The following is a 19,348-nucleotide window of genomic DNA, read 5'->3' as shown; positions in this document are numbered from 1 at the left end:
CAATGCGGGAGAAAGGAAGGCAGAGATTCCTTGGGGCGGTTTCGAGTCTCAGAACTTTTCAGGGCCTAGAAGTCACCGTTCTCTGGCTTGCCCGTAACGCTTACAAGCGTGCATCAGTTGAAGAAAAAGGAGAAAGAGAGAAAACTGTCAAGAGTGAAGCTGCCTTTATTCAAAGCCATTTTTCAGTCTAAATCCTTTTACCCAAAGGGAAATTTTAGTTGTTGATCATTTTACATTACTTTAAAGGGTTAACTATTAAAATTTAAAATGTAACATGGAATACAGTAAATAAATATTTCAGGACATGCTCCGCATTCTTCTTATTCTACCAAGACAAGAGGAAAATGTGAATTTTTAAAAGCTCTTGGAGAAGATACATAAAACACAGATCATGGGGAAACGGGTGCGGGATCTGCGCGAACTCTCAGAATCGTCTCCATTTTCTGTCAATCTAAAATTGTCCTTAAAAAGTGAATTCTATTAAAAAAGAGACAAGAACAAGACCCATTTCCATTTGGCTCAATATCCTCATTCTGGGATTGTTTCCATTATCTATAAGATGTAAGAATAAAACAAATACAAAAATATTCCTGCAATATATTCCTTCTGAAAGCGTCACACTTTCTATTTGAACTAATTCCAGATTTTAGTCCAGACTCCTATTTAATGTGACTTAATTTAATACAATGTAGACTTATTTCCTCTGTAAGGAAAGAAACACATGGACAATTTCTTGTTCTCTATTATCTCTAATAAGTTTAAACCACGTAAGTCTGCTTTACAAAGTTAAGATTTTTAGATGTAAGAGTGAGCTTTATATTTTACAAGTAATTATTTTCTAAAGCTAAGAGCTAATAAAGCAGATTTTTAGAGGATACAATAAAAATGTATGCAATTTTACAACAGCCGATAATGTGAAACTTTATCATCACTTGAACTGGTATTTTTAGTATTTAAAATTACACTTATTACTGTAAGTTTATCCTTTTAGCTGTTTTTTTACACATTGATATTAAAAAAAATTACCCATTGAATACAGTGACAAATATATTCTAATTGCTGTAGTCTAAAACAGTGCTTAGAAGCCCTGATGCTTAGTGCTGTTTCTCTGATTACTTTGACGAGATTTTCCGAGTTTAATTTTTTTATTTCCCAGCTATCTTTCTGAGACTGGCATACTGATTTTTCTGATTAACTTTCTCTGTAGCTGGGTTGGTATTTTTATTTTCTGTTTCTAAAGAATTGAATAGCACCATGACTCCAAGTGATGCGCTGGTATCTTATAAATGCTCAAGGTACGGCTTCTAATGTTGAAAAATAGAAAAATAAATTGACCTTGATGAAGTGTGTCTTCTTTTGTCTGTTCCCAGGAAAGTTTATTTCAGGTATTCCTACCGCTGAATGATTAGCGTTAACAGCTTTTCCCCTCCATTTTATTTCACAGGGTCTCTTCATCTTCCTGATATATGGGGTGCATGACAGAGAGGTAAGTCTGCTCAGAGTATCTCAAGGCTGACAGAGTGAATGAGAGAAATGACAGGTTTCTTATCTTGATAACTGAGGAACAAAGTTGGCTTTTCATATGAGTGTCCTGCTGCCCTTCATGCTTGGACTGGCTTATATGCATCCCAGCTTACCATTAAACACTGACACCCGGAACAAAGGGACAGCCTCATTTCTCATAGGCATTGACTGATATTTTACTACTGCCTTAAGTTGTTGAATTCTCAGTCCTTTTGAATGAAGTGTAACGGTTTTAGTAGTAGAATGCTTACATGTAGTCGCATGGATGCAGAAAAATACGAATATTTCTTATCTCGAAATGCTCATTAAATATTGTCTTCTAAGTTTTCAAGCAGGCTCAGAGAGGCCCGTAAGGAATTGTTAATAATCTTTATGGTTTCGATGGTGAAGTTTCTCAGAGAAGTCATTTATTATTGAATTATGAGAAGTTAGCTAGAAATACTTTGAGAAAAATGGAGCAGAGTTCATTAAGAAAACGTGCTACATAAAGAAGTTATTGTCCTAGTTCTAGTTCTTTTATGAAAAAATTCCTGTGACTTGTGAATACTTTGTCAGAATTGCTGGTTTAGATTTTTGCATGCTTAATATGAAAGCGAGTGCCTTGTGTACATTAGGCACTAAACATACTTGTTTGATTTTTGTTGAAATAACTTTGATTTCAAGATGTCAACCTCGTAATATTTCCAATTCTCAGGATTGTATACTGGGGAAGCAGAGTGAATCCTAGTGATCTTAGAAGGGCCTGGTGTGCAATTGTTCACGAGTCACACAAGGGGCCAGGCAGCAATGTAACCTGGCAAGCAGGCTCATCAGAGCCAGACTGAGAAGGTGTGGGCATTTAAGCAGCATCTGATGATGAACCTGCGTGTGGGCGTGTCTTACAGGGCTGCTGAACCTGGATTACACGCGTCTTTCTTTTCCAGTAGCCGTCAGGTAGGTTGGCAGCAAGCCTTTTTTTTTTTTTTCTTGCAACGGTACCTCTAGTGCGGTTTCCAGGTAGGTACCTCCCGCAGATACAGAGAACGTGCGCCCATTTTGGAGTCCCCCGACTGAGGACGGAGCGCTGTGCGCCCATTATTGGAGTCCCCCCACTGAGGACGCAGCGCTGTGCGCCCATTATTGGAGTCCCCCCACTGAGGACAGAAGCGCTGGGCGCCCGTTATTGGAGTCCCCCCACTGACAGGAGCGCTGTGTGCGAATAGGGTCAGAGCACTTGAAGTTGCCTGTTTCTCGGTGGAATCGAAAGTACCCCAAGGGAGGCGCTTTTTTTTGGGTCTAGACCGATTCGATCAATCCCCGGACCGCAAACTGTAAAGTGCAGAGAGCCCCAACATGCAGGCCTCGGTTTGCACCCCCGTCCTCCAGCCCCCTCCCGCAGAGCTGCACCGCCGCCCACCAATCGCGCCCCGTCGCCGCCGCCGCCGCCGCCGCCGCCGAAGCCTCTTTTGCGAGGGGTCCCCAGAGCCCCGCCCCTCCAGCCCCGGGCCGCCCCTCCGCCCAACCGCCTCGGTGATTGACAGGCGAGCCGGGCGGAAGCTGCGGCGCCTGCGCGCTGGCGGCGCAGCGCTCCCCTCGGGCCGGGCCGGGGAGTTCCCAGCAGGCCCCGCGGCGCGCCTGCGCAGTGCGGGGGAGGCTTTTAATTCCATTGTGGAGAGGACGGCGTTATTTTTATTAACTGGAGGCGGCGGCGGCGGCGACGGCGGCGGCGGGACCGTAAGTGCCGCCGCGGGCGGGCGCGGGGCGGGCGGGGCGGCGGGGGGCGCGGGGGGCCGCGCGCGCGGCGCCGCGGGGAGCGCGCCGCGGGCGGGGCGGGCGCTGCGGCCGGGCGGCGGCGGCGGGGCGGGCGCGGGGTCCCGCGGGCCCGGTCCCACCGCCTCTCCTGTCCCCTCTCCCCGTCCCTCCCTCCGCAGCCAGGCCTCGTCCGGGGCATGAAAGTCGGCAGCGGGTTCCCGAGCGGCGGCGGCGGCGGCAGGCGGGCGGAGATGGAGCCCAGCTTCCCGCAGGGTCTGGTCATGTTCAACCACCGGCTCCCCCCGGTCGCCAGCTTCACCCGGCCGGCCGGCCCGGCCGCCCCTCCCCCGCCGTGCGTGCTCTCCTCCGCTACCTCCGCGGCCCCGGCGGCCGAGCCCCCCCCCGCGCCGGCCCCGGACGTGACTTTCAAGAAGGAGCCGGCGGCGCCCGGCGCGGCCTTCGCGGCGCAGCGGACCCCCTGGGGCTTCCTGCAGTCCCTGGTCAGCATCAAGCAGGAGAAGCCGGCCGAGCCCGACGAGCCGCCGGCCTCGCAGCACCACCACTACGCGGGGCTGTTCGCGGGCGCCGGCGAGCGGTCGCCGGGCCTGGGCGGAAGCGCGGACGGGGGCGGCCACGGCGTCATCCAGGACCTCAGCGTCCTCCACCAGCATGCCCCGCCGCCGCCCGCGCAGCACCCCCGCGACGTCCTGCTCGGCGGCGGCCGCCCCGACGAGCGCCACGGCGGCGAGGAGCCAAAGCACGACGGCAGCGTCAAGAAGGCGAAGAGGCCAAAGGCAGAATCTCAGGGAACCAAAGCCAAGCGGAAGCCCAGCGCCCCCTCCAAGCCGGCCCTGGCCGCCGACGGCGCCGGCGCCCTCCTCTCGGCCAGCCAGAAGCCGCACGTGTGCGACCACTGCAGCGCGGCCTTCCGCAGCTCCTACCACCTGCGGCGCCACGTCCTCATCCACACCGGCGAGCGGCCCTTCCAGTGCGGCCAGTGCAGCATGGGCTTCATCCAGAAGTACCTGCTGCAGCGGCACGAGAAGATCCACAGCCGCGAGAAGCCGTTCGGCTGCGACCAGTGCAGCATGAAGTTCATCCAGAAGTACCACATGGAGAGACACAAGCGGACACATAGCGGAGAAAAGCCATACAAGTGTGACACCTGCCAGCAGTACTTTTCGAGGACCGACCGGCTGCTGAAGCACAGGCGCACGTGCGGGGAAGCCATAGCCAAGGGGGCGGCGGGCGCAGAGCCCGGGGCGGCGGCCCACGGCGGCGCGGGCGGCCTGGCTGCGGCGTCTCAGGGAACCGGGAGCTCTTCCAGGAGGAAGGCCAAGGCGAAGAGCGTGGCCGCGGACAGCAAGGAGCATAAGGCGGCGAGAGCGAGCGAGGCGCAGATCGCGAACAACGTGGCCATGCAGAGTTACTCGGTGGAGATGCCCCCTCTGGCAGCCGGCGCGGGCGGCGTGGGCGCGGGCGTGGACGACCTGCAGAAGAGGGTGCCAAAGCTGATCTTCAAGAAGGGAAGCAGGAAGAGCACAGACAAGAGCTACCTGAACTTCGTGTCGCCCCTGCCAGACCTCGTTGGGCAGAAGTCCCTGTCCGGGAAGCCGGGGGGCTCGCTGGGCATCGCCTCCGGGGCCGGCGTGGAGGCCATCAGCCTCCTCCACGGTGCAGGGGGCAAGCAAGGCCAGATCAGCAGCAACTACGACGACGCCATGCAGTTTTCCAAGAAAAGAAGATACTTACCAACTGCCAGCAGCAACAGTGCCTTCTCCATCAACGTGGGACACGCGGTCTCCCAGCAGTCCGTCATTCAGTCCGCGGGGGTCAGCGTTCTGGACAGTGAGGCCCCACTGTCTCTTATCGACTCCTCGGCCCTGAATACTGAAATTAAGTCTTGTCATGACAAGTCTGGGATCCCCGACGAGGTTTTGCAGAGCATTTTGGATCAGTACTCCAGCAAGTCGGAGAGCCAGAAAGAGGACCCCTTCAGCATAGCGGAGCCGCGGGTGGATTTGCACGCCTCCGGGGAGCACTCAGAATTGGTTCAAGAGGAGAACCTGAGCCCCGGCACCCAGACCCCTTCAAGCGATAAGGCAAGCATGTTGCAAGAATACTCCAAATACCTCCAGCAGGCTTTCGAAAAGTCCACTAATGCAGGTTTTACCCTTGGACACGGTTTCCAGTTCGTCAGTTTGTCTTCACCTCTCCACAACCACACTTTGTTCCCAGAGAAACAAATCTACACTACGTCTCCGTTGGAGTGTGGTTTCGGCCAATCTGTTACCTCGGTGTTGCCGTCTTCATTGCCAAAGCCTCCTTTTGGGATGTTGTTTGGATCTCAGCCAGGTCTTTACCTGTCTGCTCTGGATGCCCCCCATCAGCAGCTGACGCCTTCTCAGGAGCTGGATGACCTGATAGACTCTCAGAAGAACTTAGAGACGTCGTCAGCCTTTCAGTCCTCATCTCAGAAACTGACTAGCCAGAAGGAGCAGCAGAAGAACTTAGAGCCCTCCGCGGGCTTTCAGATTCCATCTCAGGAGTTAGCTAGCCAGATAGACCCTCAGAAAGACATAGAGCCTAGAACAACCTACCAGATTGAGAACTTTGCACAGGCGTTTGGTTCTCAGTTTAAGTCGGGCAGCAGGGTGCCAATGACCTTTATCAGTACCTCTAATGGAGAAGTGGACCATAGAGTGAGGACTTCGGTGTCAGACTTCTCAGGGTATACGAGTATGATGTCCGATGTCAGTGAGCCATGCAGCACGAGAGTGAAGACGCCCACCAGCCAGAGCTACAGGTAAGGTTCCTGGCGGCCAGGCTGGAGGGCGACCGTGATGCGTTTGATTTTGAGAACACTGCCATTGGAATGTTTCTACACGATCCTGTTAAGAATAATGTAATGCCCTTTCAATGCAACTTTTCATATTTAGTTTATTTTGTTAGCGTGATTTTAGCTCTGTTTGTATTATGATTTTTAATCAAAATCAATAGATTAAAAATAGTTTGACATTCAAAGTGACAATGTTTAGCAATCAAATTTACATGTATAGATTGTCAGGGAATAGCCCAAAAGTTTTAAATGCAAAAAAAAAAAACAAAAAAACCTCTACAAAAAAACTAAACAAAACAAAAAAAAAAAAACAAAAAAACTTTGTTGCTAGGATTAAGGTTATTCTAATTGCTTCACTCTCAGGAAAGTAATAACGCATGGGAATTCTGTACGTTATCACTGTAATGGAATATCCAATTTACAGATAGTATGATACACATTTCATCATTTGAGTAAGGGATCGAGAACATTTCAGATTGCTCTCTCTGGGCTGATAGGATACACATTTCATCGTTTAAGTTAGGGATCGAAAACGTTTCAGATTGCCGTGTCCATCTGGGCTGATCCAGAATTCTGGGATGTTGGCTACCTATATTTTGTTGCAGCTTTTAAATGTACTCTGAACTTCCAGACCACATTCATTCCAGCCTGGTAGAACAAATATTCTTGGATCTTTGATCAAAGCCTGGAATGATAGCTTTAATAAAAGAAGGAAAAAAAAAAAAAAAAGCACCCTCTCCTTATCCCACGGCATCAAGGCTGTGAAGTCCTCAAGAGCCCGCTGACATCTAGCAGTGTTGAAGCCCAAATGGCTGGTTCCAGTATTAGAAGTCAAGTTGGAATTACACAGTTCTTTGAAGTTTGGGGTATGCATTATTATTATCATACATGGCCTAAAGACACCGTCCTCTTGTCTGGGTTATTACATGCCACCCACACTTCTGGTGGGGCCTTTTTTTTTTTCGCTGCTGCTGTTCTTCATCTAGCCTCTTTCTAAGAGTTCTGGGCCTGCCTTGTTCCCTCTTCCGGTCTTGACAGTTTCAATTTTTAGAATGATTTACATTCCACAGGTAATTCATTATGCATTTCATATGCCTATGGCATCCAAATACTAAACCGTAAGGTGAACGTCCCCTCTCCCTTTTGAGAAAAGCAAACCCGGACAGGTTTCACGTCTAATCAAGCCCGCATACTCGGAGCTGTAGGTAACCAATAAGGTAATTCCAACTGGTGACGCAGCCAGTGGGAAGGGTCGGAGTGTGACTGCGTTGCCGTGACGTCAGCAGCTCCTGGTGGGCTCGCAGCCTGTGTGTGCATTGTAAAGGGTGCGTTAGTCAGTGTTGTACAGGGCTCTGCCGAAGCCCTCCAAACTTGCCATCGATGCTGATTGCCATTTGCAGCTACTCATGGACAGTGGCTCTTCTCTAAACCACTTTTTAGCAATTGTATTTTTTTCTGCTTATATTTTTTAACGTGCTTTGGTGTTCATGCGGATGAGTTTCACGTACCTTTGGTGTTCAGTCTTACGTTCTCTTCTGACGCAGGGCAGTGCGCCTGCTTGTTTGCAGTCTTGTTGTGTAATCAGCCTGCCACAGGCTTCCATGTATAATAAAGTAATTAATATTGTGCAAGTGTAAAACACTTCTGTTATGAAAGCAGTGTTTGGAAAATAAGAAATTATTAAAAATGGTTACAAAATACTAGTTAATTTCCTTTCCCCACTTTCCTCCCTTAAGTGTGCTTTACCAGCGAAAGGGTCACCTGTTTGTCATTGTAACATTCTCAGAAAATGTGTTCAATCCTCTTAAATGCACTCAATTCTAAAAAGTCTGTATTTCTCGCTTCGGCGAGTGCGGTGGAGCCTGTTGGGTGCAGAGCACAAGCTGCGGTCAGGGTGGCGAGGACCTTCCCACTGTATCTCAAGCTGTATTTTCCTCCCGTGTTTTGTTTTATACAGGTTTTGAATTTCTTTAACTTTTATTGTGTGTACTGAATACTGCATATGTATTATTCTGATTGTTTGCTCTAGTTTACTACCAATAAAATACCTGTTAATCACAAAATTGAAGAAAGGAGATATCACTTAATAACCAGTCACATCTTTCAGGTTGTTCTATTATAACTACGTTTCATAAAATATTCATGGTATAACCTGTAGTTTAGGGACTGGTATTTTTATTGTGTGTGTTTTTTTTTAAACTTTAATTATATTCACATTTCTAGGTTTATTTGAAAATTGGTTGAATAATTTCTTTCATGTTCGAGGCACACTATATGAAAGGGTAGGAATTAAATATGTAAAATAGAACACATTTTACTGGAACTGGGTTGGCCATCCTGAATACGATTCCAGAGAGATTATTTATTGAGGCTTAATTTTAAATCAGTTTCCAATATCTTTTGGTTCTAGATGTGTCCTTTTTGCCTCAAAATGGTCATAATAAAATAAGAGTATGACACAAATAAAAATGGTCTTGAGCATTTTTAGTAGGAAAAAAAATGTCTTGCTAAATCATGCTGTAATAATGTTTTAAACAGGTTGAAAGAATAAATGAGAAGGAAAGAGCTAAAACGTGTAAATGTTGAAGATGCAAGAGTAGGTATTTTGCAAGTCAGTAAATATGCTAACTTTTAAAGATGAAAGGTGAACTGTAGACGGCTGTGTAACATGAGAAAATTGTGCTTTGAAATTTAGTGCTACAAATGTTGAATTAGTAAAAACCTTAAAGGGCAGAGTAGGCCTTTGAGGCCTTGTCTTCTTTTCACGTATGATGATGCTATTGTGGGGAAATGGTAAATCATGTCGTGCGTACACATGGATTCCTCTGCCGAGAGGTACCCGCTAATGGGCGTGTATGATCAGGACGAGTGAACGATGCCCTCAGCTGCCGGGCGGCCAGCCGCTGGCCGTGGGGGTTCTCAGCAGGAGCGGTCACTGGGCGTGGGGTCCTCGTGCACAGGAGTGCACAGCGGGCCCGGGCTCTGTGTGGACATCCAGCTCCGACTTCTCTGCAGGTGACTCGTTTCTTCCAGGGGGACCCCAGTGTTCCTGTGGCACCCCAACCACCCCCTCCTGTGGCATGTCTTATCTGAATGGGATCAGCTTAAGGGTTTTACTTTTAGAGTTTGAAGTGAGAAACTGCTTTTTACTTCTGTCGTGCAGCCGTGAATGCCGGGCGAGCACAGCCGTTGTAGCAGCTGCCGTCCGTGATTTGGGAGGTGATTCATGAATGAGAACAGGAAAATGTGAGAAAAAAATCTGTACTTAAAATTTTAAATTAAAAAAAATTGCAAGCAGTGATAAAAATGTTTCTTCCTCAAATTTAGTTTTCTGTTTTACACTGATCAGATGAGAGAGGCAGAACTCGTTTGTTCCTGGTTTCTGGCATTTGGCGGCGTCACCGGCCGGTTGCGGCATTTAAGCCTGAGCTGGGTGACACGTGCCAGCAGGGTGGCCTCTCGAGGGACGTGCAAAGCCCTTAGCCTCGGAACTCGGGTTCCGTGGACCCGAAGAGCTTCCCTTAAAAAAAACGAGCCTCTGGACGTCAGCGGTGCGCCTCGACAGTCCCGTGCGGCCGAAGACTCACTTTCTCACTCAGCGTTGCGGTCTTCGCGTTTTCCCTGATGCGCGATGTCAGGATTTCATTTTTAAATGTGATGCGAGGTTCCCACGTTAGTGCATCAGGCCGCGTGAGGCCGTGTCCGTGACGCCCCGCGGCTGCGTCGTTCCGGGAGCTGGCCCGCGACTGGGCACAGGGCCGCGCTGCGCGCCAGCCGGCCTCCCCCCCCTGCAGGGGACGGGCTCCTGGTTTTGCGGGAGAACGTTTGCTGTAGTGTTGAACGTTCTTAATTTATTGTTAAAATGAACGTCAGCATGAAGACAGCATCTGGGAATTCTGCATCTTATCCTTGATCAGAGAAAGTCCTGTGAGATGGTAGTTTTCAAAGAGAGGGCATGTGCTTTTCAAATTATTTCTGCTTCCTTTGTACCTGTTTTCTTTTTTAAGGTATTGACTGCACATGAGTGTGACTAACTTAAGGAGAGTCTGTCTGAGCTCCTGGTGACCTTGGTTCTCGAGAAGACCTGCATAGCGTGTGGTCCTGGGCTCCTGGGGCCACACCCATACCTGGGGACCCTGTTTGCAAGTCGGTGGCTTGCTCACAGAACCCTCCCCCGCCCCATAAATGTTTCTTAACCTGCAGACCCCAGGTTAAGAACCCCTGCCTCAGAAGACTGCCTAAATGTTAAAATGTTATTGTACAAGTAATTTAGGAAGTCAATACTTAAACTAAAAAACATCGGATATTACGGATACTTTAGAAGTCCTCATCTGCGATGTACTCCTTAGCCTTTACGGAACGCATGCGGGCCGCATCCAGCCGGAGAGTTCTGTGGTAAGCGGCTGGGACCACGAGCTGGATGGAATCGTAATTCCGTCCAGTTTCTCATCCGTGTGCCAGAGGCGGTAGACTTGCCAGCAGGCGGGTCGGCGTCTTCCATCACAGTGCGTGACGGCCACGGTCACCTGCCGCCGTGTTTCGGTCGGGCCCGGGTACCCGCGCGAACTGTGGCAGAAGTGGGAGCGCACACGCAGCCCGCAGCTTTCCACCGAGAATGTCCCCCTTCGGGCCTCTGGCTGGCCAGGTGGGGCACGAGGCAGGCCGAGCTCCTGGAAGCCCGGACGCAGGTGTCAAAATAGTGTCTCTTGGGAAATGTAGACATATAGCCGGAGAAAGACGTAATGGTTTGGACCTTATACTCCCCGGGGAGAACGGGTTCTCGGTGTCTGTGGGGTGGACGAGGACGCCGGGCAGAGCGGGCGCGTCCAGCAGGCGAGCAGGTGTCGTGTGCGGAGGGAACGGGCCGTCCAGCTTCCTCCAGCGACCCCGGGTCCGGGCGCAGAGGTCTCAGGCCCTCCGTCCTCAGCCATTCTCGGCTCAGCCTTCGCTCCGTTGTGGAGCAATTAATAAATAACTCCACAGACACCCGCGGTGACCTTCTGTTTACATTTCCAGCCTAGGATAAGGGTGGCCAGTCTTCGTGTTTATACATTAAGTCTTTTCCTTAGTAACTCATAAAAACAGCTTCCAGGGGGCGGTGAAAATTTTAAATAACTTTTCTAACCAACACAGTTGCAGTCAAAATTACTGTTATATGTGATTGCACGAATATGCACAGAATTTAGAGATTAAGGCAAAAGCCCTGACTCTCCATCCTCAGCCCCGCGAAGACGAAATTTACCGGCACAGTGTAAAGGCACACCGTGTGCCGACGAGGGGAAGGCGGAGTGATTGTCAAAAGTTGGAAACTCCCTCATTAGTTATTAGAAGAGTGTTGCCTGGTTTCCACTTGCAGCTAGCCGTGTGTGCCCTACTTGAAGTAAGAAGCATGTTTTATGTGAGTAAGCATTGTCTGTTGGGACCTTAAAGTTCTAGCTGGGAATTAAAGTGTTAATCCCGAGGTTTGAGATAAGTACAGTTTTAAGGCGGGAAGTGGCAGTCGGAGATGAGCTTTGGAGACCCGGCCACAGACGCGAACGGCAGCATCAGCACTCTGAGCGCTGTCGGGCTGCGCGGCAGCGAGGCCGTTCCTACAGGAAGCCGGGTGCGGACGTTGGCGCGAGAGTTCTCCTTTCTGGAGGGTCATGAGAACTGTCAGTGGGGGTCACTGTGAGGCTCCTCGGAGGGGTCACTGTGAGGCTCCTCGGAGAGACAGCCGTGACCCGGGACCCATCGCTGGTGGAACTGGGAAAGGTCCTTTCTGCGCCTGCATTTTCTCAGCTCGTGGCCAGGACCACAGAAGTGCCTCGCGGCGGTGAGAACGCAGCCGAGGTGAGGCCCGCGTCCCGTCTCGCAGGTCGGCCAGGTCGTGGCGTGAGAGTCACCGCGAACGTGTCTGCAGTGGGGTCCCCGCCGAGCGTGAGCCTTGCTCACCCGCGAGCTGGGGGGCCAGGCTCGCCGCCCCGTGCCGGGGCGTGGGTGGCCCTCGGTGCGCCTCGCCGGCCTCCCGTCGGTGGGCACCCCAGCACCGTGCGACTGTTGGTAAGGGCGACACGGTTTCTCAGGTGAATTACGGTGGAGCTTTCTTCCTTTGGATTTGGGAGACAATGCTGCTCAAGTTCCAAATGCTTAAAAAATGCCAGTGAAGTCCGCTGAAACGCAGACACGTCCGCTCGCGCCGGGGCGAGCCAGCCGCGCGGTGTTTGAAGAGCCTGTCGGTCTCGCTGCCAGAGGTCCACTTCAAAAATTTGCAAGAGTGATCCGAAACCGTCCACTCGGAACGTTTTTAATTGGCTCACTTTTAGTAAGGAAGAAACTAGGTTATGATTGGATTAAGGTAGATCGTTCAGGGTTTTTTTTGAATGTGTGAAAACCTGTGAACGTTGAACACCGTGTAAGAAACAAAGCATTGAAATGGTCGTAAATGGTTGTGACACGTCTATCTTTGAAAGGGAAGGAAGGACGGTTGTGTAAGGAAAGGGCGGAAAGGGACGCACTCACCATCCGTAGTCACCGCGGACTTGGGAGCGGCGGGGGGCGGAGCGGGCTGCCCTGGCCGGCGCCCCGGGTCGCTGCATGGGACAGGCCCGCGTCCCGGGGCTGAGTGCGCGTGCGGTGCGAGGCTTCTGGGGGACGGGGGGGTGAGTGGAAGATTACAGTTTTCAGTTTCGTTCGCTCTTTGATTTTATTAAGCCTTTAGAACAAATCGATGTTTGGCAAGGAGAGAAAAGTAGTAATGAATGACATAATGGTATCTAGGATGAGAATGCTGGTGTCTGTGACCTATAACAAGGAGAAGAGAGTATTTAGGAAAAGATGAGAGGAGGAGAGCCGCTTGCATAATACTGTGTTTCTCGTAAGAGCATCGAAACGTTCTCTCCCGAAGCTGGAGACTTTGCGTTACTGTCGCGTGTTCCCCGTGGCGTGCTGCGTTTCAGGGCGCATGCAGGTGTCACCCCCGCAGCTCTCAGGAAGCCGGGCTCGGGGCGACGTCATCCTGCCCGCAGACGGAGAGCCGACGTGGAACCCGGCGGCTGCGGCCCGGAGTGTGCGAGCAGCTTGCTCCCGCGCCTCCGCCGGGGCCCCGCACGCCGCCTGCGCGTGGTCTGCCTTCGAAGGCGGGCGGCACGGCCCTCTGCGTTTCCCCGAGTCAGCAGCCGGCAGCTCAGGCCAGAACCTGGCCGGCCCCCTCCCCGAACGCGGGGCCCCCCCGCGAGCTCGTGGGTGAGCAGCGCTGCCCCGGGCCGTCTTGCCGCCATCCGGGCGGACACGCGCCATGTGGACCCACGCCCAGCCCGGAGCCCGCAGTGGCCAGTGCTGGTGCGCGGCGTTGCGCCCCCGCGGGCACCGGGATCACCTCGGTCGCAGCACACACACCGGGGACGTGGAGGCGTGGGTTTCGGGTGGGAATGGCGATTTTTTTCCTCCCCCTGTTTATGTATATTGACTGCTGTGAGCTGGACCCAACGGGAAATGGTAAATGTTAAAAAGGTACGTGTCCAATTTAGATGGCATTTGTCTTTGACGTACAGTGTCCCTCTGATGTCCCCAGGTGAACTAGATAGAAATGGGTGTTCTAGAAAGGGCAGCAATATATTGAGTTTCAGAAATCATGCTCCTCCACCCTGCGCGCCCCTTAATTTAAGAAAAAAAAACAACACTTACAACTAATTTGTAGTACGAAGTGTAAGAACATTTTCATTCTTAGCTAAATGTCAAGTAGTAAAGAAGGAGTTATAACAGGAAGTATATTTCGCTTTGAAGCTGTGACAGTCACCTGTGTGTAAGCGAAATGTACAGCACGCATGTAGAATGTCACAGGAGTGAACGTGCAATCGTGACAGAGCCTCGAGGCTTCCCGTGGCACCTGGTGATGGAAGTTATACTTCTGATTTCCAAACCCAAAGGAAGCACCACGCATTTTATGATTTAATGAATGATCACGCTGGATGACGTTCGCTCACCCCCGGCCGGAATCGCGGCGCAGAAACACCGCCACCGTCGAAAGTACCATCTGTTACAAAAAAATGTCCGGTACCGAAACGTCAGGTGGCATTTTGGCTGCCGAAGGTGAGAACAGAAATTCAAAATATTTGTAGAATTGCCTTTCATAATTCAGTTGGTGATTCTGTTTACAAGCCACGTATAAAGAATTATTTAGGTGATCAGATCTATTCTCATGACCTCTCTCCCACTGTGTACTTGCTTCGTAATATAATAGAACACAAATTACTGGGGCCAAAAATATAAAGAAGAGTCACCTTTTCAGGTGAGACATGGCGAGGGCGGATGGCGGGGACATGGCTGAGGGGAGGAGAGAGGAAGCGAGTCTCCCCGGCAGCGGGAAGGAGCCCCCGCTTGACTCGGCTTCCGAAAAAGCTCGTTCCCCACGCGCGTGTGGAAAGCATCGCGCTCCGCGGAACAGGCGACGGTTGTGGAATCCTTTGTTGGCAAAGGCTCGAGGCACACGCGGTCCCCCTGTGTGTGAGGACGGCTCTTCCGGTCTGCAGGGGGCTGCCCAGTGTTGGGCAGCAGCAGGGTCCAGGCTTAGAACCCAGCGTAGGTCAAGGTCTTTTTTTTAGAAGAGAACTGAAATGTTTCACTTGGTAAAATGACAACACATTTCTAGAAAGGTCTGTCGAAAGGTGTAAATGAAAGATACTGAGTTTTTACACTGCGAACACATGAAATGAGTTATCCCTTACAAAATGATCACTGTCATATATTTGAATAGAACAAAGAAACCACAAACTTAGCTTACGCTTTGGGAATGGACGTCTTAAAAATTAGTTACTTCTTCCTGCCATTTGTTCTGTGAAGCCATTAGGTTAGCTGAAACCATTAATTGGTTTATAAATAATCAAAGTTTAAGTCATATTTTTTCCTCTTTTACAAACACAGCATCAGTTGATTTTAAATTAGGCGTAGATAAAAAAGATGCTTTGATAATTTTACAGCTGTACGTTGCTGGTTTGATTCCTAGTTGCCTTTCGTAGTAAAAACGAGTGGAGCCTGTCGTCAGAGGCAGAAGCTTTAAGCTGGGAGCGACTGCCCAGTGCCCCGCTTGATTTGGTCTCTAATTTGTTATCCAAATGGGAACTGGAGGGACAGCGCCTGGTCTTGAACTTGGGACATAGTCCCGCCTGCAATTAATCTCATAATTTTCAACTGCTTACGACACCTGCTACTAAGTTCAGAGGTTGTGAGCGTTTGCATTAAGTAGTGCGTGATGTTGAACCAGAGGATAGTGGAAAAGAAGACTTTTGCTGGTCTATTATTGAAATCAGACACTCTGCTCATTAGTGTTGTATATTCATCACTTACATGGCAATCAGAAATTGAGCTAAACATGTTATTAATGTTAAACATATCAGTGTATTATTTCCCAAACAAGACCACTCACTGTCCCTGGATGATCACTGCCTTACAAAAGCAGGCGATTCTTCAGCCCTGGGGTTCGTGGTCATTCCGTGACGTGTCCACACACCGCATCAGCCTCGGAGGCCGGCGGGAGGGCGGTGCAGGGAGCTGCGACCCGCCCTTTCTCTGGCAGACACCTCGCCCAGCCGGTCCTCCGCAGCCCCGGTTCCCACCCGGTGCGGCTCGACGTCCTGCCCAGCTGCCCTCTGCTGTCTAAGGCCTGGGGTGCCAGGCCGGCCAGCCACGGGCGTCACCCAGGAGCGTGCAGAATCCCGCCCCCGTCCCCACCCCGGGGCCTGCGAGCGAGGTCCCCCAGGTCCGGGACAGTTGGGACGCAGCGTCCTAAAAGTCACGAAGCCTCCAGCACTCTCCTGGGTGTTCCTCGCTCATCTCAGAAAATCCGCCCGATCCCCATGGGTCGTTAGTTCAGGCTGCACCGGTTTGGCTTTTTCCTTTTTGTTCACCTTTTTGTTTTTGAGGCGTAATTGACACACAGCTTGTCTCGGCCTCTGGTGGACGCCGGACTGACCAGGTATGTGCAGAATGATCGTGGTGGGTCTGGTTAACGTGCATCACCATTCCTAGCTACGGTCGCTGGTTTCGTTTTTAAAATCAATCCGCTGAGCAGATATCTGGGGGCCACTGTGTGCCAGGCGCTCTGCTAGGTGACAGAGCTGAAAGGGGGATGAAGGTAAGTGCCCTGGAACCCCGGCAGGACTGGGGCCCGGCCAACGGGTGTGTCACGTGACGCGGGCAGGCCGGCTGCGAGGGGGAGGAGGTTCCTCCCAGGTAAGGGGGACCGCGAGGCAGATGCGGAGCGAGGACCCAGGGAGGTGGGAGTGAGCTGGGGGGCCGGGGGGTCAGGGTGGCAGATGGTGGAGCGGGCACGGCTGGGCGGGGAGAGTGTGCACGTGGCTGGCCCGCACCGCGCGGGATCCCGCACCGGCTCCCGCACCGGCTCCTGCTGCCGCACCGGCTCCCGCTGCCGCGCGGGCACCCGCACCGGCTCCCGCACCCGCACCGACTTCTGCACCCGCGCCGGCTCCCGCACCCGCACCGACTTCTGCACCCGCGCCGGCTCCCACACCGGCTCCTGCTGCTGCACCAGCTCCCGCTCCCGCACCAGCTCCCGCACCGGCTCCCACGTCCACGCCAGCTCCCGCGCCCGCCACCACGCTAGAAAGGCGCCCAGGGCCGAGGCGCCAACTTGGGGCGAGTCCCGAACCTCTGAGCCTCATGATGCCAAGGAAGCCAGGCTCCCTGGTGCCCTCGCCCCGTGGGCGGAAGCCCGTGCGCGCCTGGATCAGGCCCGTCACGGCCCGCGGCCCGCACGCGTCGCGGTCAGAGCCGGGCCGGCAGGGCGGGCACGCCGTCCCGCTCAGGGTGGCGGGGCCACCCCGCGCTGCTTTGCAGACCGGCGCGGAGCTGGCCGTGACCCCGCGCGGGTGGTGGCGGCTGCTGCTGCTCGCCCCTCCGCGCAGACTGTTTGCTTGCTGGGCTGTTATTTGGGATTCGCACAATGGCGGGTTTTTTTTTTTTTTTTTTTTTAGGAAAGCAAATTTTATAACATGAAAAAGTGCATTATTTCCGATCTCTATGATGTTTGGATTATTTTTATCGTTTTCTTTGGAAGAATGAATATGTAGGAAATTTAGTATAAATATTACCACCTCCCGCATTTTGTTTCCACAGCACATAACAATTTGTAGAAACAGCTGACTACTTATTATCCCGCTGTAGCCTTCTTGCTTAATGAATATTGATAAGTAGATCAAAGGAAATACAGTTTTCTCAGAAATAAAGTATAAATATGCCAAGGCTGTTTATATATCATGTGGTTCGATTTGTTTCATTTTCAGAAAAACTAGAGAAAAAGTAGAAAATAGTAAAAGTTAGTGTTTAGACAGTAACTTTTTTTTTTTTAATTTTCCTCTTGAGAAACCTGTGTTCTGAAGCGGTTTAATGTAGGCTTGCTTGGAGCATGAACTGAGAAATTAAAGGTAATCTGAGAATATTTTGAAACTTTTTAGAAAACGCACGTGCCACTTGGACTTCTGCTGCTGCGTGCACGACCCGCTGAGCCGGACGCATCGCCGAGTCCCTTTACTCTTTCCTGGAAAATGAGAGAGCGTAACAGACTTTATCGCGCGTGTTTGGGATTTGGCTTCAGGATCCTAAGTGCGTGAATGTCACGCGTGAAACGCGATCCAGGAGCGTGGCAGGCTCTGCTAGGTGGTGGTTATCGAGATGCAGCTCCTACTTTTTAATTTCTAAGGATTTAATTGGCTAGTACGCTTAGTGATTTTTAGCAGAAAATGTTTTAAAAGGTACCCGATGAGGTTCATCATGTCATGGTTAAGGATGACGGGTTTGCTTCGTCGTGAGACCTCGCATTTTAACATGCCGACATCCACTAACTGGTCTTTTCCAGTGGATTTAATGCCATAAAATTCTTAAGACGTCATTTTCAGTATTAGCTTTTTCAAAATAAAAACCTGCCGGGCAGGAGTCTGAGCGCGCGCGTCGGCGGTGGGCGTGTGCGGGCGCGTGCGGCAGGGGGTGCGGCGGCTCGCGCGGGGCTTCAGGGAGCTGGTCGTGAGCCCGTTCGATGTCCTCTTCGTAGTGGGCAGGGTTTCCTTTACACACAGAGGACGGCAGGCAAGGTGACCTTGGCGAAAGTCCCAGTGATGCGGCTTCGCCTTTAACTCCGAAAGGACTCCACTCGTCACGTTCCTAGGGTGTGGCGACCCTCCTCGCCGCTGACGCCGCAGTTCAGAATCGCACACGTTCTTCCGCGACCTCGAAGTCTGAAGCAAGGTGCGACGGGAGGGGCAGCCAGGACACTCCGGGAGCCCGGCCCGGCTCGGGGACCGCGGAGACCTGGAGGGCCCGCAGGGCCGAGGCGGGCGGAGAGGGAGCGTGGGGGAGGCCGGTGTCCACGTCGAGAGCGAGCAGGTGACGCAGCAGTTGGTACCCGCTGGGAGGGACAGGCAGCAGCGGGATCTGGGCTGTGGCATCAAGGTGGCATTCCACTGGACAGAGGGGACAGGGACAGGGCAGAGCCCACGGGCTGAGACGGCAGCCCAGCTGGAATGAGAGGCGGGGGGCGGGCAGGGCTTGGTCACTGGGGTGTGTCGCAGCCTGAGCGGGCCTGGGCCTGCCCGCTGGCCGCGGGCGGACGTGACCGCGCTGGCGCAGGCCGGGAGGAGCCGGACAGGCGGAGAGGGCTGGGTGGGGGGCAGCACCGCTTTGTCCGGCCTGAAGGTGCTGGGGGCGGCGGGACCGGGGGGGCCACCGCGCGACCTGCAGGAAAGGCCGGGCGGCCCAGGTGTCAGCCAGGAGGAGGGGCGGAGAGGGACATAGCCCCATGTCACGAGGCCCCAAGGGACTCGTCCTGCAGGAGGGTAGAGCGGGCGGGTGGACAGGGAGGGCGGCGCCCCGCCCAGCCCCAGCCCCTCGGCCGTCGTGAGTCCCGCTGGCCCGCCTGCGGAGCCCTGCCCCCGTCAGCTCTCCCCGTGCCCCGCCGGCCCCCGCCAGCACCCGGCGCCGGCCGCCGCCACCCCTGGCCGGGCCGCTTGCACGTCCTCGCCCCCTCCTCCCTCTTACCGCGTTTTGCCGCCACGCAGTCCGTGTTCTCGAGGACCAGCCCCGTGATGTCACTGCCGCGGACGCTTCGGCGGCTTCCTGTGAGGCCCCACGCGGCCCCTCTGCCGGCCCCTTTGTGCCCCTTTGTCGGGCTGCCCTCGCTCTCCTGACCCGTGGGGAGGCCAGCCCACGACCTGGACACCCGCGTCTGCCGCTCCGCTGCTCTGCTCCTCGTGCCGGGGGCCGGGG

The 19,348-nt window shown here is 52.7% G+C and overlaps 1 protein-coding gene across 2 annotated transcripts; it reads left to right on the top strand.

The window, feature by feature from the left end:
- The first annotated feature begins 3,139 nt into the window (after window positions 1-3,139).
- On the top strand, window positions 3,140-8,251 carry ZNF281 (zinc finger protein 281). Of its 2 annotated transcripts, none has more exons than XM_016150568.2 (2): window positions 3,140-3,237; window positions 3,435-8,251. In XM_016150568.2, the coding sequence occupies exon 2, from the start codon at window positions 3,453-3,455 to the stop codon at window positions 6,063-6,065; it is 2,613 nt and encodes an 870-aa protein (XP_016006054.2). In that variant the 5' UTR covers window positions 3,140-3,237; window positions 3,435-3,452; the 3' UTR covers window positions 6,066-8,251. The 2 variants fall into 2 exon arrangements, with proteins under 2 accessions (XP_016006054.2, XP_036091379.1); XM_036235486.1 differs by having other exon boundaries at window positions 3,157-3,237; window positions 3,439-8,251.
- Window positions 8,252-19,348: the final 11,097 nt, after the last annotated feature.

Source organism: Rousettus aegyptiacus, unplaced genomic scaffold (assembly GCF_014176215.1).
Source record: "Rousettus aegyptiacus isolate mRouAeg1 unplaced genomic scaffold, mRouAeg1.p scaffold_m13_p_18, whole genome shotgun sequence".
NCBI lineage: Eukaryota > Metazoa > Chordata > Mammalia > Chiroptera > Pteropodidae > Rousettus > Rousettus aegyptiacus.
Note: the sequence above shows the minus strand (reverse complement) of the source record. Positions and strands in the feature narration are given on the sequence as shown.